The sequence below is a fragment of the Aulonocara stuartgranti genome, assembly GCF_965226115.1.
Source record: "Aulonocara stuartgranti genome assembly, chromosome: 1".
Lineage (NCBI taxonomy): Eukaryota > Metazoa > Chordata > Actinopteri > Cichliformes > Cichlidae > Aulonocara > Aulonocara stuartgranti.
The window spans coordinates 37,177,040-37,203,736 of NC_138939.1; the positions used below are offsets into that span (position 1 = coordinate 37,177,040).

At 43.4% G+C, this 26,697-nt stretch overlaps 1 protein-coding gene across 5 annotated transcripts in view; it reads left to right on the forward strand.

Annotated features, from left to right (window-relative positions):
- Positions 1-26,697, forward strand: part of LOC309705876 (aggrecan core protein-like) — a 32,497-nt gene that overhangs the window by 1,979 nt on the left and 3,821 nt on the right. For 2 of the 5 annotated variants that reach the window (XM_082531934.1, XM_082531932.1), the window contains exons 2-17: positions 3,934-4,161; positions 7,460-7,551; positions 7,655-7,746; positions 8,053-8,344; positions 8,501-8,675; positions 9,584-9,711; positions 9,793-10,086; positions 12,226-12,528; positions 12,645-12,819; positions 12,901-13,028; positions 13,108-13,395; positions 13,598-13,696; positions 13,778-15,469; positions 17,964-18,041; positions 21,108-21,266; positions 21,340-21,422. In XM_082531934.1, the coding sequence (XP_082388060.1) occupies positions 7,461-7,551; positions 7,655-7,746; positions 8,053-8,344; positions 8,501-8,675; positions 9,584-9,711; positions 9,793-10,086; positions 12,226-12,528; positions 12,645-12,819; positions 12,901-13,028; positions 13,108-13,395; positions 13,598-13,696; positions 13,778-15,469; positions 17,964-18,041; positions 21,108-21,266; positions 21,340-21,422 (4,077 nt within the window). In that variant the 5' untranslated portion in view covers positions 3,934-4,161; position 7,460. Of the gene's footprint in view, positions 1-3,930; positions 4,162-7,459; positions 7,552-7,654; positions 7,747-8,052; positions 8,345-8,500; positions 8,676-9,583; positions 9,712-9,792; positions 10,087-12,225; positions 12,529-12,644; positions 12,820-12,900; positions 13,029-13,107; positions 13,396-13,597; positions 13,697-13,777; positions 15,470-17,963; positions 18,042-21,107; positions 21,267-21,339; positions 21,423-26,697 lie in introns of all 5 variants that reach the window. The other 3 variants (XM_082531935.1, XM_082531933.1, XM_082531936.1) reach the window with 2 other exon arrangements.

The window sequence follows — 26,697 nt, forward strand, 5'->3', positions numbered from 1 at the left end:
TTGGGGCCATCTTCCCAATGTATTCTTGGATGTTACACCAGCTGGATAGCGTAGTGGTTAGACTACACGCCTTTGGAACAGAGGATCGCAAGTCCGATTCCTGCCTGGGGCGTCTGTATCCAGTAAGGGTCCTAAGGCTAGACCCCCTATGCTAAGCAAGCCTACCGCAGACATGAGCGAGACAGATAAATATGAAGGCATGCCGGCTCGGACGTCGCCCGGATCAACAAGGTCCGCGTCAGGTGTTGAGGAACCAGGGCACCCTGACAAAAAGTGGGCTACTGGAACAAGAAGGCATCGGTGGGCAAGAGACAAAAACAGGGCGTTGTTGGAATGCTACTACGCAAGTAACCCCGGCGGAAGGGGCTACATGAATAGGATGAGGGACCTATGGATTCTTCGATACCCAACATCCACAATGACGGATGGCCAAGCTTGAAACCTGGATCCCCCGTAGCCGGTTACCAAGATTACGTGAAGTACCCTCAGAAGGTCTGCTAGATGATGTTAATGCAGCACTACGGGCAATATATATATATGTGTGTGTGTATTTTTATTTTTTGCACTGCATTTAAAAAACCCCCACATGAGTTCAATCATCATCAAATGTGCCTGACCCAGATTTGGTAGCGTCCCTCTAAGAAGATGATCAAGAAGATGCCTAATGCTACTTTGGGCTGCCTGTTTTGGACTCCTCCCGGGATCAAACTGGGGATCCATTGATCACACAAATGTGAAATAAAACGTTTCCTTTTATTTTGATGTGGTGTGCACATAGTTTTCTTTTAGTAAATGTTCTCCCACTGACTAAACACTTTGTGTTCCTGTGGACTACAGAGTCCTTGGCCAAAGTCACTTCATGCCGGTGTTTGTTTTTCCTTTTAAGCTTGATGCTGTAAACTCTGCAACACCTCAGTTCCTAAAAAAATCCAAAAATAAACACAAAACATCAAATTTAACTTGTTCTGTTTGACCGGATTAAATTTTAGACTCCAACAAGAGATTTGTTGTAGTTCCACTCTTTCACATAGCAAGCAAAAATAAACAGGCTCTGCTTCCAGGAGAAGTTCTCCAGGGGGGGTTTCTAACAAAAGCACTGGAGGGCAGACTTCCTGACTACAGCTTCTCAGGTCTCAAAAGATCAAATGGAAGTAGCTCGAAACTCATCAAACATATATAACAGCTGTGTCTGTGTTAAAGTAAAACATTCATTTAGGACAGGTGAAGCTTTATCAGCTTTTTCTTTGCTCTTTGTTTGAAATGCAATATCAGCTCACATAGTGAATAAAACAAATACAACTAAAAAAATGAACAAACGCTAAACAAAGCTTCATAAAGGCTTCCCTGCTGAAACACTGATGGCTATTTCCTTTAACACAGGAAAACAAGGAGGAGTTGCAAACTAAAGCCGCTCTACTGAAACTGTGATTTAAAAAAAATTAATGTGAAATTTATTCTCCAGTTTGTCAAATTCAAAAGGTTTGAGGCTCCTGGTTCTGGACTGAACCAGTACCAAAGACATGGTCAGTTGTAGCTAGAACCAGCACAGACAAAGAGTGACTCACACTAGGTGATCTGTACCGTGGTCAATGCTGATCGCCACCAGAGCAGCGCCCTCTCCCAGATCAGCTGATCTGAGTGCACAAGAGCGTTTGACCTGCAGAGTCCAGTTCGTAGAGTACAGTGACCATTTGATAAGGTGGGCCCGGCACGTTCAGTTGGACTCAGGCATGTGCACTGTGCCATCTGCACCTGCCGACTGATCTCCAGTGCGTCACCAACAGCAGCTGCTCCATACAAATGTGTTTTTAATCACCACATGAGAGACTATAGTGTCTCACCGTTTCTCTGTTAGGGCACACATGCATAAATTGAGGCCCAATCCACATTCACAGGTATTTTTGTAAGCATTGCTTTTTCTTTGCATGTTGGCCTTTCTTCTCTTTGGGAAATATTACGGTGTGATGTTCTGCCTGAGAAAGAGTCGGTATAACTCAGCTGGTAGAGTGTGAAGGTTTGGATTGTTTCCACAGGGGATCTGCTCACTCACAGATCACCACCTCCTACAAAGCTGTTACATGTTAGGTAGCCTGGTACTTATACAGTGCTTTCTGCTCAATTTGAGCACTCAAGGCTCTATTTGAGTGCTCAGTTTTATTTCAGTCTCAGCAAAGTGGCGTACATACACAGAGAGGTGAAGACAAAGCAAACTGGTTTATTCTGTGTCATGCAACTCTCAGACAACAGCACTGTCTAAGGTGGCCTTTGCAGTGAAAGGAGCTTATGAATAAAGTTAAATGTCTCCTGATCCCCAAGGATTGAACCGAAACTCTGTCATCGATCCATGATGTGTGTGTGTGTGTGTGTGTGTGTGTGTGTGTGTGTGTGCGCTCAGAGACGACAGAATTACAATTATAATGTGCCTGTAACAGCCACAGGTGCATGAATAACTCACAGTTTACCGTTATTCTTATGTCACTGCATTACAAAGCTGCTTCTTCAGGTTCATGACAGTTTTCCAGCGTAGGGCTTGAGTCTTACAGTTTGGTCATCTTACCTCACTCTGGGTCCAGCATTAATAGCCCAACTTGTAGACACACCTCGTTCCAAAGACTGTGGATAAATAGCCTAAAAATGGAAAACTCTAAACATGGAAAACAGGGACAAGTGCTGAAACTCCGGGCATACAGGCGCAGCCGGGGCCTCCTCCCCCTCCTCTTTGAAGCAAAATCCAGGCAGTCTGGTTACAGTACACCATTCAGATTCAAATCCAGTCAGGCCAGTGCTCCCACTCTGCATCCATCAGCCTCCCATCACAGCATTCATACACCTGAGCAGCAAACTGTTAAAATCATAATTTGTGTTGCTGGAGGAAAAGAGTATTACCATCATTACTCAAACTCAAGCTAGATCCCAATCATGAGTGTCAATGGCACCAACACATTAGCCATGTGAACGCTCTGTAATTTCTGCCCTACGAGCAGTGAAAGAGCAGCTTTGTTCCTAGTGTAGAGGTCCTTTATACTTTTTCAGGAGTGAAATCAAACACAGAGAAGGTGGGGGTGAGGCCTGATGGCAGGGTCCATTAATGAGTCCAGGTTTGACGTCAGGACAGCAGAAAACCATAAGGAATCTGTAGGGTGCCATTATTCACTTTATCTGATTAAAGGTTTAGTTTTTTATCATAAATCCTGCTGTGTGAAATATTTGGCTCAGAAATACCCTCGCATTTACTGTCACTTCATCTCTGAGACACTGCGTCTGCCGAACACGTCTGATTGTGAACATCAGCTGAAGAATAGCACCAAGTCATTTTCACCATGTCTGTGGGATGCTGCACATCCTTCCAGCTCCACCCGTTTCCCCTCTACACTCCCATCAAACGAATCACGAACCAACCCCCTAAAAACCCTGCACCGTTCTTTCAAAATAAAAGCATGGCATGATTCTGTTTTACTTTCTTTATAACTATGACACTTTTTTGGACACAAGTTAAATTCCAGAACATACAATAACGTTAAGTAACTAAAATAAGCTCGCTGACCCCCTGATTGAAATGTTACAAATCATACTTGAATAGTAATGCCAATATTATTTTAAGACAACAACACAGCTTTTTTTTTGCCATTTTAAGGGCTCATAGTAATTACATCATCACTTGTCCAAAACCATGTGGGACAGCTTATAGGTTTCCATGTATCATCACATGAACTTCTTATGTTTCTATTATATTCATAATGAAAACAAATCCATGCAGTGAAATGTGTGATTATGACTAAACCTGGAGTGCAGAGATAAATCCCACTACGAGAGTTTTTATCAGTTCTTCTAAAATCATTTTACTGTGGCTGAAAAACTTCATCAGCAGCAATCCTGCCTCTGAGAAGCAATTGAAGTCACCATCTGCTCCATGTGCTCTTACTTTGAAAGCAGGTATCAGACCTGTCCAGACCTCATTCTGAGCAGCTTGATGGTGGCGTGCCCCCCTGAGGTTTGACTGCCAGACCTGGTTTCAGGCTCCTTCCTCTGCACACAGCTGAGCATCCTGAGCTCTCTGCTCCTGCTGTTCGCCGGGACTTTTAAACTCTCAGCTTGGAGCTCAAGAAGCACACCGTGAAGAAGGATTTAACAGCCACAGGTGTGCCAGTCTTTCTACAACAGGTGAGTAATTTGCTTTTTTGCAAGGCTTTTTCGGGCATATTTTCTGAGGAAGGATGGATGCTCTTACTCATGCATATATGTTATTTGGGCGCTTTTCCTTAAATCTTATTTTCACAACAAATTCTGTGTTTTTACATCATAAACTATACCTGTGAAAACCCCAGATAAGTTCAAGTCTATTTAACCTTCTGGTGCTGATCTGCATACTTGTATTTAGTGTTGTCTTCATTATATATCTGTATGTAAGAATTACAGAAAATATCACTAAAGGAAGATACAGTATCTCACAGTAAACATTTAACTGCCCTGAGATAAATTACATATAAATAGCTCAGAATGTTACAAGTATTAGCCCAGAATTACAGAAATAAAGAAATCGTTTGATGTATTGTTTGCTTGAAATATCAGCAGTATGGTAAAAATGGCCTGTATTTGTATTTGTATTTGTGTAGCGCTTTACTTCGTCCCTAAAGACCCCAACGCGCTTTACACTACATTCAGTCATCCACACACACAAAAAGTCATGACCATAAATAAGAATAACAGTTTTTTTTGTCACCCCAGATGTTATGCCAAGTATAATCAAATCAAAAGTATAACAGATCGCTATGTCCACAGTGTAAGACAGGCAGGGGTTATTCCAGGACTTTTGCTTGTGGCATGGAGGAGGCTGTGAAAAAATCCCAGGTTTCAGGAAGTATAGTTCTCCTACCTGAAAATGGATCAATGTGAGGATTGTAATTGTGGAAAAACCTAAACATGAAGATGTTGCTGTCACAATGTAGCGACGCTTCAACAAATCTGGTTACAACTATAACCGTGCTTACAACAAGTGATGACATCACTAACACTGGGTTGGTTGAGGCTCTCGTCTTTTTTATGTGCTGCCGTTTGTTGGTGATGCGTTTCCTTCAGTATGATTCAGCTGTCATTCATGGCCTCTGCAGCCTTTTATTACTCCTGTTCATGGATGTACATCTTTAAGCGTTCTTTCTTAAAGCTCATTTTTTGATGCTTCGCCTCAGACCAGAAGAACTGTGGCATTAAGTAGCACCAGTTCACTGACTCTTCGGCTCTTACTGGTGTTTCTGTTTTTCACAGTGCAAACATGTTCATCCCTTTTTTCATGCGTGCCCAGTAATAAGTGTGAGAACAGCCTCTCTGGTCAGCTGGTCTGTTTTTAACTCTCAGAGTTTAGTGTGTTTGCTTTTAGGCAAATGAAAGAGCATTTAGACCAAAAATATTATCAAACTTATCAATTCTTCCTTTTTTATTGTTTACTGTAATTCAGCATCTGTCTGAAGCTGCAGCCTTTACAATTAGCATTTAGCATTAAGGTCAAAGAAAAGTAACCAGGAAAAGGATTTTAAACTGTCCTTGTTGACTTTGTAAAGCAGAGTGGTGGGTGGTGGGCCAAACCATCTTGTATGCATCTATACCTGGAAGCAGAACTCCGAGTCCATATTTGAACATTACTTAACGTCAGCTAGTTCACTGAAGAGCACAGTATTGGGGCTCAGCCATCCTATCTCACACCTTAATTTCCTCCCATGGTTGAACAACACAGTCATTACCTGTAACAAACATGACATTTTTACACCTGGTGCATCACATGAACGTTTTGCCTCATGTAAAGAAATATAAATTCAGTCGTTGTCCAGGATCAAAGGCCTGACTGGCCTCCCTCCATCACGTCGCACTCCGGTCTCCGGCCTGAATGTGAGCAGTGTTAGGACGCGATGGAAAGGGCGGACTCTGGAATCTACGCAGTGCTGTTTACACAGACCTGGTGTCGTCAGAGCTGCCATAACACAGGCTTCACGGGGAACAGATCTGGTCTTATGGGCCCAGTCTCTGTGGGAGTAGACTTTATCACAGCGGCTGAATGAATGCAGTGTGGAGCTGGCCACCAGCACCACTCACACAAACTCAGTGCTAATGAGCTGTCACTTAGCCCAGACATCGACCCTCCAGCTTTAGGGGTTCAAAGAAAGAAAGAAAAAAAGCATTATGTGAAATTCTGTGCTAAATCTGGACATCCAATCAGATCGTGCAGTTACTGCCCATTTGTTCACCAACTTCCTCCAAAAAGCCAAACGCAAAAGTTTACCAGTAGAAAACATGAAGCACGAAGTAAATAATTAAAGTAGAAAATATCAAATGTCTATTTGTATGTGAGCCAGTTTAAGCTTTAAGGACAGGCTGAGCCTTTCACCGATCGTTTATACAAGAGCCATTTATTTATTTATTTGGCTCATGAGCAAGTTTGCTAATAATGTTGGCTGAACTAAGAGAAGCAGAAAAAATGATAGTGCTGTTTTAACGGCAGCCTCTTCCCGCTGCAAACTCAGCGATTCATTTACTCAGAACAGCAGCAGCCTCTGTTCAGAAAACAACAATCATTTTATTTAAATAAAAACCCCACAATGGTGGGGAGGGAAACAGAGAGAAACTGGCTTCTTTTTTCCACTGTAACCACGTTTCCAGGACGTTCCAGTGTGTATCTCTCTCACACACTCGGCCAAACAAATACAAATTTAAAGAAAAAAGTATATTAAAAATCAAAATGTCTCTTCCAGCGAACATAAAAAAAATCTTAGAAGTAAAGTTAAGTCTTGTGGGATTTGGCACATCTCAAATAAATAAATGAATAATCCAAAAAGTAGCTTTATTAATACTGAAATAAACAAGAAAAGAAGGTAAAATGTTCCCTCCAAACAAAACATGTAAATTCTAAACGCACAAATCAGTCCCTGCACGGTTCCACTGCTCCGCCCATCAAAAGGTCACCTGTGCGAATATATTGGTCACTGGACTGACGACTTACTACAGCTTTGTATTTATACTTGAAATTTGGGGGGTTTATAATTTCCATTATCAGTTCAGATTAGCTGCAGTAGTTTTTGTTTCAGTGTAATTTTAATATTTTCACTGTAATTTTTATTATTACTGAATTATTATGATAAGTATAGTCTTTACCAGAGACAAAGAACCTGAAATCTTTCTGTGATCATTTGAATAAATGATCAGAACCAGCCTCGTAGTGCTACAGCATCTCAGTACAGCACGTTTTACACACTCAGGCTATGGACTGCAGGAAGTAAGAAACTGAGGTTATAATACCTTTGTGGTCTCATTTTAATTGACCTGTTCTTCAACAGTTTAGATTAAGTTCTCTTTTTTCACTTCTAAAGGTAGGACATAAAAAAAAGGATTAGCATTTAACATCAGCGTCCAAGTGTGACGAAGAGTTCGAGTCACAGTCGTGTTCCTGCTAATTTTCCTGTTTGATTTTTAGGATGAACATGATCCGGGGGACGGTGCTGATGGCTTTGTATGTGACTGTCACCTCAGCCACATATGATGTTTATGAGCAGCAGTCCTATATGGGTAAGAAGTGCAGCTTACAGTTTCTCTCCAGTGTCCTCATCAGTCAGCACTGGCGTGTAGCAGTCTTGTCTTTCTACACTGTGTGCATGTCTGACCTTCACAGACCCAGAGGATGTACTGAGTGTCATCATTCTCCTGGAGGGTCCACAGCGCCCTCTGCTGGGGGGAACGCTGATGTTACCGTGCCACTTTGAGGTGTGTAAATGGCAAACTACACCTTTGTTTTGTGTGCCATATAAAAGAAGGCCTTAGCCACCATGACATCATTAGCTTCAGCGTTAGCGTTAGGAGCACACGTGTTAACCACTACACAGAATGCAATAGATCAGTAATCTCAGCAGACCTGACATCAAAACAACAGTACAGCTGCTTAGTCAGCAAATAAAGTAACAGAAGCTTAGATTGAACCTGTCATATTACTTTAACTACCTGACATGTATGTACGTATGTTTGTGTCTATAAACCCTCGAAAACGTTTGTAAATGATGTCGCCTCTCATAGGATCACACTGTTGACGACCCTGGCGCTCCCACCATTGCCCCCTTGTCTCATCGGATCAAATGGAGCTTTGTGACTAAAGAAAAGGCCACAACCATCATTGTTGCCCAGGGGGGGAAAGTGCATATCACTGAGAACTACCAGGACAGAGTCCAGCTGGTAGCTTATCCTGGGACCCCGACAAACGCTAGCATCAGGATATCTGAGCTGCGTTCCAGTGACACGGGAGTGTATCGCTGTGAGGTTCAGCACGACATCGAGGACAACCACAGCATCGTGCACGTCCAGGTTCAAGGTATGAGTGACACATGATGTCTGCGAGGCAGGAGTTGATACCTTTTCTTTTGATTTTTTACTTTTATGTGATAGTGTTGACAAAATGACCAAAATTATATGGATTTTTTGGTCACATCGCTCTTTCTTATTGTTATCCCACTTTTTGTCTCTCCAGGCACTGTGTTCCACTACAGGGCCATCATGGGACGCTACAGTTTGACTTTTGAAAAGGCGAAGGCAGCGTGCACCCAGAATAGTGCAGTAATGGCTTCACCTGAACAGCTCCAAGCGGCGTACGATGACGGTTTTCACCAGTGTGACGCTGGCTGGCTCTCTGATCACACAGTCAGGTCAGCACCCACCCAAGGAGCAACTACTCACTAGTTTTATTTCCAAAATTTATAACATGGCCCTTCATAAAAGCAAGAAAAGAAACCTATTTGAGAAATCTGCCAAAAACGAAAATGGCTAAATTCACTTTTTTAAACTTAAGTTTAAGCCAGCGCTGAGGTCAGAATTAACCAAGCAGAACAACATAGGACTAAAACTCATTTTTCCGTTCAGTAAAAAACTGTAATTTGGCATCTTAATCAAAAAAATGTTGATTAAGAGCTGGTAAAGTTTGGTGAGCGGGGATTATGGTGCGGGGCTGGAGTTGGCCCCGTAGTTCCAGTCAAAGAAACTCTTAATGCTTTAGCATAACAAGACATTTTGGAGTTTTGGGGGATGGCTCCTTCCTGTTCCAACATGACTGCGCAGCAGTGCACAAACCAAGGTCGATAAAGATGACTGAGGTTGGTGTGGAAATACTTGACTGGCCTGCACAGAGTCCTGAGCTTAACCTGATATGACAACTTTGGGATAAATTAGAACAGAGACTGCAAGACTGCAGATTATGATATCCCCAAATTACTTGTAATAGTTTATAGAGAAATATTATTTCTTTCCATTCCCACTTATGAAGCACCAAGCCTCTCCTTTCTTTCCTGGGCATGTTTAGCAGTTAATACAATTCGTCGTACTGGGAGTTTTCTTAAAATAGACATATTTTCCAGTCTGCTCTCAACTTCTTTGAAATGTGTTTTTAAAACACTTTACTGTGGATTTAAGGAAAAACATGAAATCAACGAATTGTGGTCTGAAAGGACAAAGCTAATGTGAGCAGATCACAATGTGCTCATGTTAAACTTCTGTACAGCAGCAAACATGAGTTTAGTTTTCAGTGTTTTCTTCTTCACATTACTTTGTTTAACCACAGGTACCCAATCCAGAGTCCTCGTATGAACTGCTATGGTGACAAAGTAGAACTGCCTGGAGTCAGGACCTACGGCGTGAGGGATCTCAATGAGACTTATGATGTTTACTGCTTTGCTGAGAAGATGACAGGTACACTTTAATGCATTTTAAACTCATCCTTTCATGATTTGTATTCTTTATTTTTCTCACAAAGCTCTTTATCTGAGACAGGCAGAGTTTTCTACACTGCGACTGCAGAGAAGTTCACCTTCTCAGAGGCTGTGTTGGCGTGCTCTAATAAGGGTGCTCAGCTGGCCACTACAGGTCAGCTGTACCTGGCCTGGCAAGGAGGGATGGATGTCTGCAACGCTGGCTGGCTCGCAGACAGGAGTGTCCGCTATCCCATCAACATTCGTAGGCCACAGTGTGGAGGCGGGCTGATCGGGGTACGGACTGTTTATCTTCACGCAAACCAGACAGGATATCCTCTTCCCGAGTCTCGCTGTGACGCCTTCTGTTACACAGGTATCGCTCACACAATAAAAGCACACAAGTGTGCATCTGTACTTTCACTAGCTATGTATTGCCACATTTTACATGTGCAGGAAACAGTTGCATATTACTAGAACCTACATATACTAAACAGATTAAAGTACAAACCTCTGAATCTTTGAATCCTACAGCCCCAGAGATGCCACGGTTTCTCTGGGGCTGTAGGATTGTCATGTCCTGCACACACTGATCAAGAGAGTGTGATCAATCACCTGTCACCAGAGTTGGAGGGGCCTTCTGCTGACACTGGTCAGAAAGACAGTTCTGCAGCAGAAACCTCCTGGTGATTCCCTTGGTTGCTAGCAGCTTGCTGCACCAACACAAACCACAGACAGGGACTGTTTGTCTTCAATGTAAAAGATGCAACTGTGGAACAGAGCTTTTACTCTGAAGGCCAATAATTTCCCTTTACTGTTTGTGTGCCATTGTTTACAGTCTTATAACCGCTCGAAGGGTGAGCGGTTACACTTGCTAGCAGACAAGTTGAGATCTTATCTGCAAACTACGAACAATTGCAGCAATCTAAAAGTAAAGAGGGTTTCACCAACCAGTTTACCATTCAGAAGGTCACTGACTGGTCTCTAGCCACTGACATAATAATGCCACAGTCAAATGTGGGACTGTGGCATTATTCACTTGATCAATACTGCATCACGTGGCCGAATGGTGCAAAACTATCATGCAGTTTGCAAATATCTGTGAAAAAAGAGTCGTTCTAAAGAGCTCACTGAGTGTAGTACTGTAATAGGACGCCAATGCTACACATCAGCTGAACTTTCTATCCCCTTGCGAAGTAAAAGTGTATAGGAACCACAGCAACTCAGCCCGAAAGTGGCAGACCACTTAAGTTACAGAGAGAGGTCAGCCAGTGCTGTGGTGCATGGTGTCTAAAACACACCAGTACTCCACTGACGCAGTAACTGCAGCTTCCCAGAGCTTCCCAGAGCTCCTCTGGCATTAACATCAGCACAAAAACTGCACTGGGAGCTTCATGGCAAGGGTTTCCCTCACTGAGCAGCTCCTGTAGTTCTAACATGTAGGTGGTGTCGGTCAAGTTACTTGAAAAAGGTAATTCAAAAGTAATTAGTTACTTTATTACTTACGTAATAAAGCAACAGAACTTTCAGCCCAATTCTATTTTTTCTGCATAATCCATCATACAAAACTGAATCAAATGAAAAAAATGTTTTATTAATTTTAACTTTATGCATCAAGCAAACATTAAATGATATCAACAGTCTTTGACTTGAAGAAATGTGTTTAACATTTAAACCTATGTTCTGCGTATTCCAGCATATAAAATAAAATCATGTTTTGTGTTTATACTCTTTCAAATAGATGCAAGTAAAACAGTAAAAATGAATAGAATCGAAGACTCAGCAGCTCTTAAATCTATTGTCTGTGTTTAGCAGGAGTGGGGCGGGTGGAGGTTTGCCCACAGCGGTCATGTCAGTGGGAGGATCCGGGGGTTTCTCTGTGAATGTCACGTTCCCGTGGCGGCGTGCTCGCTGCTCGCTCAGATTTGAAGTTTAACTTTTCGCTGTAGAAAGAAGTTTTCTTCCCACACAGAGTGAACAGCAGACGCTAATGTTTGTGTCACTTTTTACTGAATCAAACTCAAAGTAATGTGATTACTTCCACGCTGTAAACGCTGCACGGTGGTACTCTCTCCTGCACTCCATATTATCCGTTGTTGATCTGCACACGTCTGTTACCACGGACGTCGCACGCTCGTACGTCGTTGTCATGAGAGACGCTCACAAACAAAATCAAGTTTTAGTAACGCAGCGTGCTTACGGGAAAGTAACAGCAATCTAATTACTTTTTGTGACACTTTGACCACAACATGACATTTTGGGATTTTATATAAATAATACACCATATTGTAAGTTTTTCAATGACATGTGTATCATTGAATACTGTGAGTGGATAAGGCCTAATTAAAAGACTAGGGCTAGGGTTAGACTGGGTTAGACTGGGTAAACGGCTCCAGGGCAGATTCCCAGGCTAATGCGTTAACCTTATGGCCTATAGGTGGCTTGCTCAAACCAGCTCCTCCAGAAGATTCTTTAAAAACTCACCTTTAGACGTCATCTCCTCTGTCACCTCCAGAATCGACTGATGAAGACGGCTCAGGCATGACAGAAGAGGGCAGCGGTGTGCCGCGAGTCACCACAGTGACACAGAGCCCAGAGGTGTTCTTCAGGAGCACGACGACAGAGAGTGAGGCTGCCGGAGAGGTGGAGACTATGATGCCTACTAACGTGGACTTCACCTACACAGAAAGCCCCACCGACCCGCCTCTGGCTGAGCCGCCAAACATCACCGAGTCTGTCACTGATCTGATACAGTCAGCCACAGCACAGCCGGATGTTGGCAGGGAGCCACACAAAGGCTTTGTGATACCTCCAAGCGGTCAGTAAATGAGCCGCTGATGCATGCTATAATAACTGAAGAAGGACCAGAGAGATTCCCTAATAATGACGTTCCAGGATTTCAACCCACAGTAGTCTCTCCTGATTCCTCTACAGGCGTGGTCTTCCATTACCGTTCAGCTGCCGGCCGCTACGCTTTCACCTTTGTCGAGGCCCAACAAGCCTGCCAGAGTGTTGGAGGCTCAATCGCCACGCCTCAGCAGCTGCAGGCAGCGTATGAAGCTGGATACCAGCAGTGTGACGCAGGTTGGCTACTGGATCAGACTGTAAGGTAATTCTGGATTGCTATTCTGGAGCAAGTGAAGAGATTTCTGTTTTAAACCAGGTTTTATAGTTGGGTGCTCTTGTGTAGGTATCCTATCGCTTACCCTCGAGAAAGCTGTGTTGGAGATCTGGGAGATCGACCCGGGGTTCGATCCTACGGTCTGAGGCCAGCACACGAGAGATACGATGTGTACTGCTACACTGACGGGCTCAAAGGTGATAAAAGCCTAAAGTTTTAGTTATGACTTTGTAATATTGTATAGATTTTGGTTATTCACTGTCATCTGTTCCACAGGAGAGGTTTTCCACATTGAATCAGCTGAAGGTTTCACTTACAGTGAGGCTGTTCGTAGCTGTCAAGGGCAGAACGCCACAGCGGCCTCCACAGGACATCTCTATGCTGCCTGGAAAATGGGCTTTGACAAGTGCCGTGCAGGCTGGCTACTAGATCGCAGTGTGCGCTATCCCATCAACAATCCACGTGCGGAGTGCGGAGCAGGGAAAATAGGAGTGCACACTGTGTACAATCACCAGACTGGCTATCCTGAACTTGATGCCAGATTTGATGCTTACTGTTTCAGAGGTAATTCTGAATGTCTCTACTATTCATTAACCCTCTGAGGTCTAACTACACATTTGCTTTTTAAACTATTCTCCCAATTTTGGCAACCAGGGGACAGAAAATTCATTTGTCTTTCTCCCAAACAGGGATTCTTATATTGACGATTTATACCTTATACTTGACTCTTAACCACCATGATCATCATTCACTTACATTTTCACAGCTGACGTTTGGCTTATTGCAGATGAAACTGGACTGAACGTCACAGAAATTGAGGAGGCTCTACTAAATCTGACATCAGCTACCCATTTGTTACGACCTGGTGAGTTCCCTTCAGAGCATGACTGGATTACCCATTTGTTCCCGTTTGTTTCTAAGCTTAACTTTCAATTTCTGTTCTCAGCTGTTCCCTCCATATCTCCTCCCATCAATGTAGAGAATTCAGGCTCTGGTTCAGGCTCAGGAGACACTTCTGTAGTAGATTACACATCTGGAGGTCACTCTGGAGAATCGTCTGGATCTGGACAGCCATGTTTGTCTGCAGACGAGATTTTCTCCTCTGGTTCTGGAGATAAGGCTACTTCTGGAGATGGCTCTGCTTCTGAAGACCTCCCTTCCTCTGGCTCTGGAGACCTGGCTGGCAGTGCGCATGCTGACCTACCCAGCGGAGAATCAGGTCCCAGTAGTACAGATGTTTCTGGATCAGGTAGTGGAGAAGGGTCCACGATCAGTATTTGTTTTTCAGGCACTGACTCCACTCCTTCAGGCGAGGACTCAGGTTCTGGAGGACCTCAAGAAGCTGGAGAGGGAAGCACAGAGATCCTTACTTTCCTTTCATCTGATGTGGGATCTGGAGTGCTGAGTGGTAGTGGGGATGCGTCCTGGTCTGGATCTGGTTTCAGTTCTACAGAAAGTGGTTCTTCCACAGACATGTCCTCTGGTTTCGTCACTGGTCAGGAGTTTTCTGGCTCTAGCAGTTTTCCATCCAAATTTTCCTCTGGAAGTGGTAGTGGACAGTCAGGAGAGCTTTCAGGGAGTGGAGACGCTCAGATCTTATTGATAGATGATAAACTGATTGATGCAACCACCTCCAGTAAATACAGTGAGCTTAGTGGAGACTTCTTCAGTGGCTCTGGGGACATTTCAGGATCTGGCGTTCTCATTTGTGATCTTAATGGAGATTGCAGTGGTGACCTCAGTGGGGACCTCAGTGGGGACCTCAGTGGGGACCTCGGTGGTGATCTCAGTGGGGACCTCAGTGGAGACGTCAGTGGGGACCTCAGTGGGAACCTCAGTGGTGATCTCAGTGGGGACCTCAGTGGGGACCTCAGTGGAGACGTCAGTGGGGACCTCAGTGGGAACCTCAGTGGTGATCTCAGTGGGGACCTCAGTGGGGACCTCAGTGGAGACGTCAGTGGTGATCTCAGTGGGGACCTCAGTGGGGACCTCACTGCCTCGGCCTCGGGAGGGGTCTTTGAATTTTTCCCTGGTGTGACTTTGGTGGGTTCAGGGTTCACTGAGCTGACAGGGTCATCGTCTGGAGTGGAGGAGGAGGCATCTGGGGTTTTACTCTACAGTTCTGCAGAGGGAAGTGGTGGATATCTGTCTGGATTTGGAAGCTCAAGTTTTCATTCTCTGTCTGGATCAGGACTTTCTGGCTACGAGTCCTCTACAAGTGGAGGAGGAGGCAGTGTTATCTTTCAGTCTGAGGATCTAATGACAAAGGTATCTGAAAACACATCACCAGAGGACTCAGGCACGCTGTTTTCGGAGCTTGGTAAGGGGCCGTTGGAGTACAGTGGAGAAGGAAGTAGTAGTGGCAGTGGTTCTTACCCTGGGAGTGGAGACTCTGACTCATCTGCTGCCAGCACGACTTTTTCAGAAGGCCCTTCTAGGCATCTGCCAGTGGCCTATCCCATCATTGAGTGCAATGTGACAGAGAGCACCACAGGACCACAGGAGGACCCTAATGGCGTGCCAGAGACCCCCGATGATGTCCCTGTAACTCTGGCCCCTGCGGTTGTCCCGGCAGGACTAGCAGCACCTCCCATTACAGTTGCACCACCCTCTGTTCAGACATCAGGCCCTGTTGAAGGTTAGTAAATATATTCTTGACACAATTTAGATTTTCTGCTCTGGATTTAAAATCATGTCCTTTGGTAGTGTATCAAATCAACATGAAGTACTCTGTAGCTGTTTGTGCCAATTAAAATGTTCAGTTCATTACTTTTAAGGGTGTCACTATAACCATAACCACTAGGTGTGTTTTGGTGGTGGTGTGTTGATGTGCTAGCTGCTGCAAATATGCACCTTTGAGAGGAAACTGTTGCTTTATTGTAGTTCCTGAAACAGATGGTTAACTTTATACTTGCTTTTGCTTGGTGGGATTCAAAAAATCTAATCATTCATCAGCAATAAAAACTAAGCTGTGCATCAGATTTGAATGATTGTTACCTGAAAAAGTTAGCGTGTGCCAAGCTAGCTGCTACTTACTGTTAGCAGCACGTTACATGTCTACGTAGTCATTCTCACCTAAGCGACTTCTTTGATTTGATGCCAAACTACAGGAACGGCTGCCTTACCCTGTAAACTGTTTTCCATGCATGGTTTAACTTGTGCCGTCAACAAAGCAATAATAATAATAAACGTTATTTATAAAGCGCACTGAAAAACTAAGTAAGGCAGGGCTGCAGAAGCATCCACCCAGTGGGCCTGTGGCTGTAATGAGACCCTGTGAGTGGGAACCACCCAGCCTAAATGTTGTTGATACTTTACCTGTGCGAGCTATGATCTTCTTCTAACATTCAAACTGTGCAAAGAAAAATGAACACAGACATTAAATGTCAAGAATAGAAACAGTTAAATGTTGAAGTGTGTCACAAACAGATACAAAGTTTAAAGAGAGCAAAAACTAAATAAATGATCAAAAGGCGTTTATATTAAAGTCTTATTGATCAGGAGGTACAGTTGGTACCAATCAGAACATCAGTGGTATGATTCCCGCTCTACAGATACTCTACGTGGAGCTATGCATCCATGGTCTTCTGAGTCAGGGAACATCAGGTTAAAGGGCTCAGGCAGAGAAAAAAAACCCCTCGTATACATGAGAACAGAACATTTACCAAAGCTGTGATAAAGTCTTATTTCTTTTACTTTCCTACACTTGATTGTGAGCCGATTCGCAGCTTGACATATTGCACAGTCAGTGTTACAGGCAGTGCGGATATCAGTTTGATTTTTACACGTGCACTGAAACTGTTTAACCCCGACTAAGTGAAGAAAATCAGAAACAGAAGTGATTTTAGTGACCTGCAAGGTTTTATTCTTAGTTTAGTGACTGATGGAAAAGTAAGATATGAATCCCTTTATCCCTGTACATGCAACAGCTGGTCGTGTGTATTTAGTTTTACTTTTCAAAAGTAAAGGCCTAGAGACTGGCTGGTGATCACATAGCAAACCCAAATCCTTGCTGCCGCTAACAACTGCTAAATGAGTGAAACTCTGGTTATTGCTGGGTTTTCACCCATGACAGGTGTCACTGAGGCTCAGCTTATCAATGCACAATAGAAAATACTTGAATTTTAGCATTAAGCCCCTTAAAAATAATAAGTTCACAAGTACACTTTCTGTTAATTTGTTGACGTCTTTTGGAAACTTGCGCAGGATCTACATTACTTGTATCTTGCAAAATTTCAATGCCAGCACAGACTCAGTGTTTACATTTCAGCCTAACTGTGCTGACAAGATGATAAGTCGTAAGCCCAACCAATCACTGCACTCGTGGCGTCACAGTTTTTTGAGAAGCTTAACAATAAATATAGTTTAAAAAATACAGAAACACTTGAAACAACATGCTTCTTAATCTACGTCTTTCTTTCTTTTTCTTTAGTACACCGTATACAGTGTAGTATACACAGTGTAGCTGCATGTGCTGCATCCTTCTCAGCCTCACACTGTGATGCTTTTCCACTCCAGTACAACATCACAGTGAACATTTTGTCTGTTTTGCTGTTGGTGTTTTAAATAATTTATTATCTATATTTTCTTCATCGTGTCTCATTTGTTATTTTGCCTCCATGGATCTCTTTTCTATTTTGTTTTTGGCTGTTTTTTTTTACTTTTGTGATCTGGTTTATTGAACGTTTATTCTTCTTGAGCTCTCAGTTTTTATTAGTGTCAGGTTGTGTTTTGTTCCCAGTTTGTCTTCTTTATTATTTTAACTGTAATTTTCTGGTGTGTTAATGGAGCTAATACTTACTTTTGTGTTTTTTCCTCTGCTCATATTAATTCCAGTGGAAGAATTTTTGTGTTGTGTTTTGTTTTAAACTCTTGGTAAATATGTTCCGGTTTGTGTTTCTGGTTTTCTGTTCCTATATTGAGAATTCGTCACACTTATACCTTTTAAGCAGTTCATCTGTATAATTAATAATGTCAGTGTATACATGTGAGTGTGCTCATCTCACAGTCTTTTCCGTCTTAGAGATATTTGAGATGGCTAAAGCCAAAGCCTCTTGTGTCTTTCTAAGTTGTGCTGGTGTGTGTCATTCATGGAGGACGTGTTGTGTGAATCAGTGTGCATTGTTTTTAAGGACATGTTGGCCCATGTGAACCGAACCCCTGTGGCGATGCTTCATGCACTGCAGAGAACGGCGTTGCCTTCTGTGACGGTAAGTTTCTCATTTCCTTCTCTGACAGCAGCTTCGTTCAGTACCTGTTAACAGACTTTGCCTGAAACATTTCTGTTTGTTGTCTGCATGTGTTACATTTTTGTTGGTCTGCAGTCTGTGCATTAATCAGCCTGTTATCTGAGGGTTTATTTCCAGATAAACATTTAACCTGTTGTAACTGTAGTCAGTGTTCATGAAGCAGACTCACAGTCTCTGTTTTCCTTCTCTGCTGTTGTGTCCTGACTGTATTTTTGCTTGGGTTTGTTGTCTCTCTGTGTCGAGCTCTGGGTCTTTGTGTTTGTGTGACAGATGTTCACGTTCGGCCGTTTGTCAAATGTGCATCGTCTCTGCTCTGAGGATTTACCGCGTCTGTGTCTCGTGTTCATCACAAGTGTCTTCTTCAGCCTGTGTGCTGTTTTTGGTCTGCCATGCCAGCACGCCTCCTCTGCTCATGCATGCATGCTAAATCTAACTGCTGCAACATATGTGCTTTCATCCTGCTGGGAGTTAAATGGTGATTTTCTGCTGCAACTAGCAAAGGATTCAAAGATATACTTACTGCAGGGACTAGAATCATTCTTCCTTGCAACAATCGGATATTTTGGTGTATATTTCAGTATATAATAATAATAATAATAATACATTTTATTTAAATAGCGCCTTTCAAAGCACCCAAGGACACTGTACAACAGATAGGCGGCCGGTGAGTAGCGGCAGCCAGTCGCGCCAGCGTTCACTCAACCGGAAATACAGCAATATAAATGTCAATGTCATTCGCACATGCTAACCTGAGAGAGCTGTTAACAAAGGAACATGGATGATGATTCTAGGTGCAGTAAGTCTAATCTGAAGTTGCATTGCATGGTATTGTTCCCCACCCTGCTGATCCGCCTCCCGTCCCCACACCTCGCTGTAACAGTAGTGTTACCCGCCCCCCTTTTTTGCAGAGGTAGATGTGTGCTGTTCCGACCCTTGTGCCAATGGAGCCACCTGTGTGGAGACTGTAGACTCTTTCAAATGCTTATGCCTGCCCAGCTACGGAGGGGAGCGCTGTGAGATCGGTATGAGATCAGCTTCAGCTAAAAAATACTAACAACCTCAAAAACAACTGAAGCAAGAGAACGAGAGGCATCACCAGCAGATGGCAGTATTAGTTGTTGTGTGAGCAGCTGTGGTGGCTCATGGCATGTATCTGTGATGTTCCTGGTTTGCAATGGGAGCCTGTGTTCTGTCAGAGAGGCAGTAATGGTTTAGTGGTTTTACTGCTGCAAACATTTACTAAACTTCATTTTACTGCAGCAGTCATCCAGGTGAGCCAGAGTAACAGTGAACGTGTTACAGAGCATCCTAATGTACAGAAAAACATTCTTTAGACCTTCATAAACTTCAGTCCACACTCAGGCCTGCAGATCTTTGGTGTGAATTATTATTATAATTTCTTTCAGTTATTCACTTACATTGTTTACATAGTGCCAGCTCACAACATCAGTCATCTCAAGATACTTGTAAGGTGTAAGGGAAAGAACCGACCATAGACAATATTCAGAAACGAGCCCAACAACCAGGTGGTCTCTTACAAGCAAGTGCTTGGAGACAGAGGGAGGAAGAACTCCCTTTTAACAGGAAGAAACCTGTTCACCAGGTCCAGTCCTAACAGAGCTTTATTAATAATGAGAGTTTGTCTGTCTCTATTGGAGTCCCTAAGTTTATTAACATTTAAATTAAAAATGATTAAAAATAAACTACACAAAATAAACTAGACTAACCAAAACAAAGCTGAAGACAGCAGCACGTGTAGTTCAAACTCAGAGGAGTGAGACAGCAGGCACGTTGGGCTCAGAATAAAAACTAGACCAACAGTTGTGTCCAGAACTGTCTCCAATCCAAACTGGGAGCTGGTTCCTTAGAGCTGAAGGCTCTGCCTCCCAGTTTACTTTCAAACACCCCTGGAAGTCAGCCCACAGTGTGAGAGGGAAGTGCTCTGTTGGGCTAGTTTGACTGATCGTGTGATGGGGTCTGATCATTCATTCAAGTTCTTCTTTTAACTGGGACCTTACAATAGAAACTAATAATATAAGATCTCTTTTTAATCCCAGCAGCGTTTTGGTTCAACTGAAGGCTCTTCCACCTGAAAACGAGGACTTTCCACAGCCCTGCCTGTGCAGGGACCAGTGTCTGTGCATCTCTGTGAGACGCGGTGGTTCTAATTGTAGCAGTGTTGCACAGATGAGTAAAATCAGGTCCACAGATTTATTTCATGTGCAGATTAAAGGACACGTGCTGACCAAAAAGGGGTTTTCACGGTGTTACTGGAGGCCAGTAGACTAAAATCCAGTGTAAATAGAAACGTTCCTGAGATTTCTAGGCCCAAATCCAACATTGCGAGTTTTTTCTTAATTACAGAAATATTTTACATTATTAATGACGTGTTGTATGTGGACAGGCAAAGCATCTCAGAGGTGGATGTCTCAGATAAATCCAGAGTTGTCTGCTATAATAGAGCTAAACAGGACTAAATGGAAAAATGTGTGTGTTTTGTGTCATTTGTTTGAAGTGGCCCATAAATGAAAATGAACAGAACGGAGCTACAGAGTGAATGAAGCCTTTGAATGCTGCAGTGAAAGGTGGAAATTGGGCAGGCCCTACTGTCCAGCAGGATGCTACGCCTGATTTTCCTCTCAGTAAAGAGTTGTTTGTTTTGTAGGTCAGGATGGAAACGCTGCCCTTTGTCAAACTGTACACAACAGCAAACCCACTCAGGGCAAAGTGTGATTCTCACTGACTCACAACATCAACAGCCGAGAGCAAAAATCAATAAAGTGAAGAGAAGATGGCGCTTATGAAGCGCCTTGAGGCAACTTTTGTTGTGATTTGGCGCTATATAAATAAAATTGAATTGAACTTTACTTAGCACACTCGTTTGTAGTTGTGGACGAGTAACAAGCTTTAATGAACACTTCGTATCTAAACTCTGACCCCTGAAAAAGACGCGTTGCATTGAGAAATCTGTGCGCTGAAGTGAGCGAGCGGTCTCACAGTGCTCATTCTTTGCTGTTGCGGCCGCAGAGGAGCAGCCGTGTGAAGAAGGCTGGACTAAGTTTCAGGGGAACTGCTACCGACACTTCACCGAGAGAGAGACGTGGGTGACAGCGGAGCAGCGCTGCCGCGATCACAACGCCCACCTGGTCAGCATCATCTCCCCAGAGGAGCAGAACTCTGTCAACGGTGAGTATTTATCGGATGTGTGTGAGAGACGGGAGCAGAGAGAGAATCGAGGCGCTTTGTTTTGTCTCCACAGCAAATGCACAAGACTACCAGTGGATCGGGCTGAATGACAAGACCATAGAGAATGACTTCCAGTGGACTGACGGCACTCCTCTGGTGAGTGGGCGTGTTGGACTGAGGGAACAGGATATTATTCACACTGGGTCAGAACAAAAATCTATCAGTGCTTGAACTAAGGAAACGCACAATTTGAGTGTGATGGCAGCAACATTGTCATGGTGCTGGGTAGTTGACCCAGCGTTTTGGCGTTATTATTATTATTAGCTGATCTGATGTTTAATTTCTTCATGGTTATATTTATTAGTATGTAGGTTTCATTTTCAGGGTTTCCAGTTCTAGGCAGGGCTGGACTGGGACAAAAAAATCGGCCCGGGCATTTTGACTAGAGACCGGCCCACCAAGTATTATAGGAAAAACCATAAAGCCTTTGAATGAAAACAAACGCTGTTGTCACAGTGATGCAGACTGTCTTGTTGGTATATATGTATCAGTCTAATAAACTTAAACCTACACCATCCTCCCTATTCTGGTATTCTAAACTGCTTGGTCGAGTTAACCTCCTGAACTATCTACAACACATGGTGAAAACCTGAAATTAAGACAGAGAAGACTAGAGGGGAGACATGATCATTACTGATTACTGATGACAGATTTAGATATATTTTCATAAACCATTCATTTGCCACATCAATAAACAGCATGGCAGGGCAAAATATTTTTTCTAACATGGCAACCTTTAAAAAGTGAAAGGAGACAGAAAGACAGGTGAGAAAGAATAAAACTTAATTGACTTTTTGATGGCATTTTGCACACAGTACTGGTACAGTATCTAGAAACTGTGGGAAAATACTGGCATCATATGCAGTACTTAGCTACTTCTGAAGAAATTATGATGGGATCCTAAAAAAAATTACTATGTACAATAATGGATTTCTATACATTTGACATCAGATGAAAACATTTGTTGTAAGATTCAGATAATTATTTATTAAAAGCGAAACATTTTAAATGAGAATAAAAAAGAAAAGTATTTCTTTGTGCCCCCCTCTCCCTGTTAATGCCTACCTGCCCCCCTGGCAAAACTTTGCTAGACCCGCCCCTGCAGTTACCAGCTGTCAGCTACTTAGAAAAGGATCCTGGTGTTATTAGTCTCTCAGAAACAGTTCATAACTTCCCTTCAACTCATTCATGTCACCTAAAAGGTAAACCTGTTTGTCCATCACTGTTCAGCTCTGATGATTCAGTAAGGACATCTCCTGGTTTCATCTTCATGTTTCCTTCTCACCACAATCCAAACCGGTATCATGACCAGCAGCTTTTACAGCTGTGGCTCCAGCAAACATCAGCTGATACTAGAAATTAATATTAAATAAATTCTAACAACAGCTGATCAAGCTTAAATATGCTGCTGTTGTTTAGCGCGACATCCGCTGGTTTCCTCTTTCTGATGCAAAGTGGGCGATAAACAAACAAGAGAGAAAAGCCGATCAGCTGATCACTGATCAGTTTCATGATTGAAGTAGCAACAGGAGAGGGAGGGGAGAGAATGAGAGAAGAAGAGGCAGCTGTGCAGCAAAGACACAGAATAAATCCAGCTTTGTGTCCAGGACAAACTGTGTTCCTTTTCAGCTCACTACGAAACGCATAATATTTTCTCTGAATACCAGACTATTCCGTTTTTTACAGGACAGTTGGAAACTCTAATAACTAACCTTATAAATAAAATAAGATAAAACAAGTTCAACATCAGTAACATCATAGCACCCGCCCAGCAGTATATAAACTCCATCATGCTAGCTAGTATGCAGTACGAGTTATTGTAACTGACTGTAAAAAGTCAGCATAACGAAAATAAACTCCACCTAAACTTGGTTTATATCTGACCAGATAGACTGCAGGTCATAACTTCTTACCTGAAGTTCAGTTCACCGCCTCGGGTCTCTGCTCCTCCTGCCTTTCCGTCATCCACCTGCCAGCGTGTTGCATCTGCTGGCCTCCACCACTTGCTAATGTTACTGAATTTGTGGAAGCTCCGCAATAGCCACCACCAAACAACTGAGTTAATTTTACACATCTCCCAGCATCTGGCCAATCCACCACCTTTCAGTGTTTATACCGTTACGGAAAAAAACGAAAAAAAAACAAAAAACAACAGCCCATAAAAGCGAAAAATCACCATCGGCCCACCGGGCAAATGCCAGTCCAGCTATGGTTCTAGGTTTATTTCCTGTGTCATTCCCCTGGTGCTTTGTTCGTGTCCCTGAGTTTGTCTTTGTGAATTTCCTGTTTTACTTTGAAGGTCTGTGTCTGTTATCACTGTGTCAGCTTGTGTCTTCCTGTCGTCTTGTGAATTAGGATCAGCTGTGCTCCCCTCCAGTGTGTCACTAGGGATGGGTATTGTTTAGATTTTATCCGATACCAGTACCAAACTGGTACTTCTGAAACGGTGCCGGTGCTTAAACGGTGCTCGAACCGGTGCTCGAACCGGTGCTTAAAGAATGGAGAACACAAACTTTGTCCAAAAACCTCTCATGTTCAGCTGTTTTTTTGTAAAAAGATAACAATGTTAGCCTTTTCTGCAGCTATAGGGGATTTATGGCATCACTCTTGGCTGGAAGCAATGCTTAAACAATGGAAAAAACAAACTTTGTCCAAAAACCTCTCATGTTTAGCTGTTTCCCACTTTTTCTTTGGTCATTTTAGCCTTTTTGGCCAGGGTGAAGGGAGTATCTGCCATCAAACAAGAAGACAGCTGCATGTACCTACGACGGTGTTTGCTAGTTCACCTTACATGCATTAATGTAATAACGTGGTTAGCGTACTCAACGTAAATTACACACGAACAACATTAAGCTACTCATGCAGAAAAGAACGGCTGCTGCTGCCATTATCATCCGTCATCATTTCTTCTACACTGGCAGGGCTATGGGCCAATGTGAGTGAAGTTGCCCCCCCACCTTCTTCAAATCCAACAAAAGTGGTATCAAACGTTTGTGCTACGTTTGTGCTGGTTTGTGCTGCAAAAATTTTCATTTGTGCCGTTATCATTTTAAAGATATTAATAAAAATCATCCAAGTGACTTCTTCAGTCTCAGCTGACTGCAGGTTTTCCCAACCTTATAAACACATGTGAGTGAAGTTGGCCCCCCTATCTTCTTCAAATCGAACAAAATTGATGTCAAACATTTGTCCTGCAAATTATTTTGTTTGTGCAGGTTATGTTTCCCTAATTTTATACACAGTATATGTACAGTGAGAGAGAGATGTTACATCTGTCTTCACTTGCATCCCAGTCATAGAAGCATTGGAGGTCGTTCATAAGAGATTACAGGATCACCCCAACCTCAGCAACAGGACCACCCTCAGCACTGATCAGTTGTGTTTGCTTTTGGAACTGTGTCTTAATTCCACCTATTTTGCATAAGGGTCAGTACAGGCAGAAATCTAGGTGTGCCATGGGTTCCCCCAGGCCCCTGGTCAAAGTCACCAAACCAGTCCGTAAGCAGGTACAGGTGTGGCCAGAAGGGTCCTCAGAGGCACTGCAAGACTGCTTTTCCACCACAGGCTGCCACACACGACAACACCACAGACTTTCAGGAATATACAGAAACTGTCATTGCCTACATCCCAAAATGCATCGATGATGTCACAGAGACCAGGACTGTCACTGTCCGGGCCAATCAGAAACCATGGCTCACAGGTCAGGTTTAAATGCTCCTAAGGTTGAAAAATGCAAGCCTTCAGCGCCGGGAATTAGGTGAGCCTAAGAACAGCAAGGGCAAACCTGTGGCATCAGCTGCAGCAAAGCTTCAGCGACAGCAGAGATACTTGGAGGCAGTGGCAAAGAATACAAACCATCACAGACTATAGGCCCACTCTACAGACCGTGGTGACACAATCCCCAGACAGTGTGTGGAGATCCCTTGCCAAAATCAGTACACGCAAAGCTCCAGGTCCTGATAACATCCTTGGACGAGCACTGACGGACTATGCTGTGGAACTCACAAATGTCTTCACAGACATCTTTAACACATCACTAGGGTCAGGCCGTCGTTCCCACATGCCTCAAAGCCTCCACCATCATTACTGTACCCAAGAAGTCATCTACCTCCTGCTTTAAGGACTACCGTCCTGTCAAACTCACCTCCATCATTATGAAGAGCTTTGAACGGTTAGTCATGCATCAAATCAAATTATCGACCTGGATCCATTTGAGTTCGCATACCGGTCAAAACGCTCAACCGATGATGGAATCAACTGCCCCTCACTCAGCCCTCACACATCTGAACACTAGAGACTCATACAGTGGGGCAAAAAAGTATTTAGTCAGCCACCGATTGTGCAAGTTCCCCCACCTAAAATGATGACAGAGGTCAGTAATTTGCACCAGAGGTACACTTCAACTGTGAGAGACAGAATGTCAAAAAAAAATCCATGAATCCACATGGTAGGATTTGTAAAGAATTTATTCGTAAATCAGGGTGGAAAATAAGTATTTGGTCAATAACAAAAATACAACTCAATACTTTGTAACATAACCTTTGTTGGCAATAACAGAGGTCAAACGTTTACTATAGGTCTTTACCAGGTTTGCACACACAGTAGCTGGTATTTTGGCCCATTCCTCCATGCAGATCTTCTCGAGAGCAGTGATGTTTTGGGGCTGTCGCCGAGCAACACGGACTTTCAACTCCCGCCACAGATTTTCTATGGGGTTGAGGTCTGGAGACTGGCTAGGCCACTCCAGGACTTTCAAATGCTTCTTACGGAGCCACTCCTTTGTTGCCCGGGCGGTGTGTTTTGGATCATTGTCATGTTGGAAGACCCAGCCTCGTTTCATCTTCAAAGTTCTCACTGATGGAAGAAGGTTTTGGCTCAAAATCTCACGATACATGGCCCCATTCATTCTGTCCTTAACACGGATCAGTCGTCCTGTCCCCTTGGCAGAAAAACAGCCCCATAGCATGATGTTTCCACCCCCATGCTTCACAGTAGGTATGGTGTTCTTGGGATGCAACTCAGTATTCTTCTTCCTCCAAACACGACGAGTTGAGTTTATACCAAAAAGTTCTACTTTGGTTTCATCTGACCACATGACATTCTCCCAATCCTCTGCTGTATCATCCATGTGCTCTCTGGCAAACTTCAGACGGGCCTGGACATGCACTGGCTTCAGCAGCGGAACACGTCTGGCACTGCGGGATTTGATTCCCTGCCGTTGTAGTGTGTTACTGATGGTGACCTTTGTTACTTTGGTCCCAGCTCTCTGCAGGTCATTCACCAGGTCCCCCCGTGTGGTTCTGGGATCTTTGCTCACCGTTCTCATGATCATTTTGACCCCACGGGATGAGATCTTGCATGGAGCCCCAGA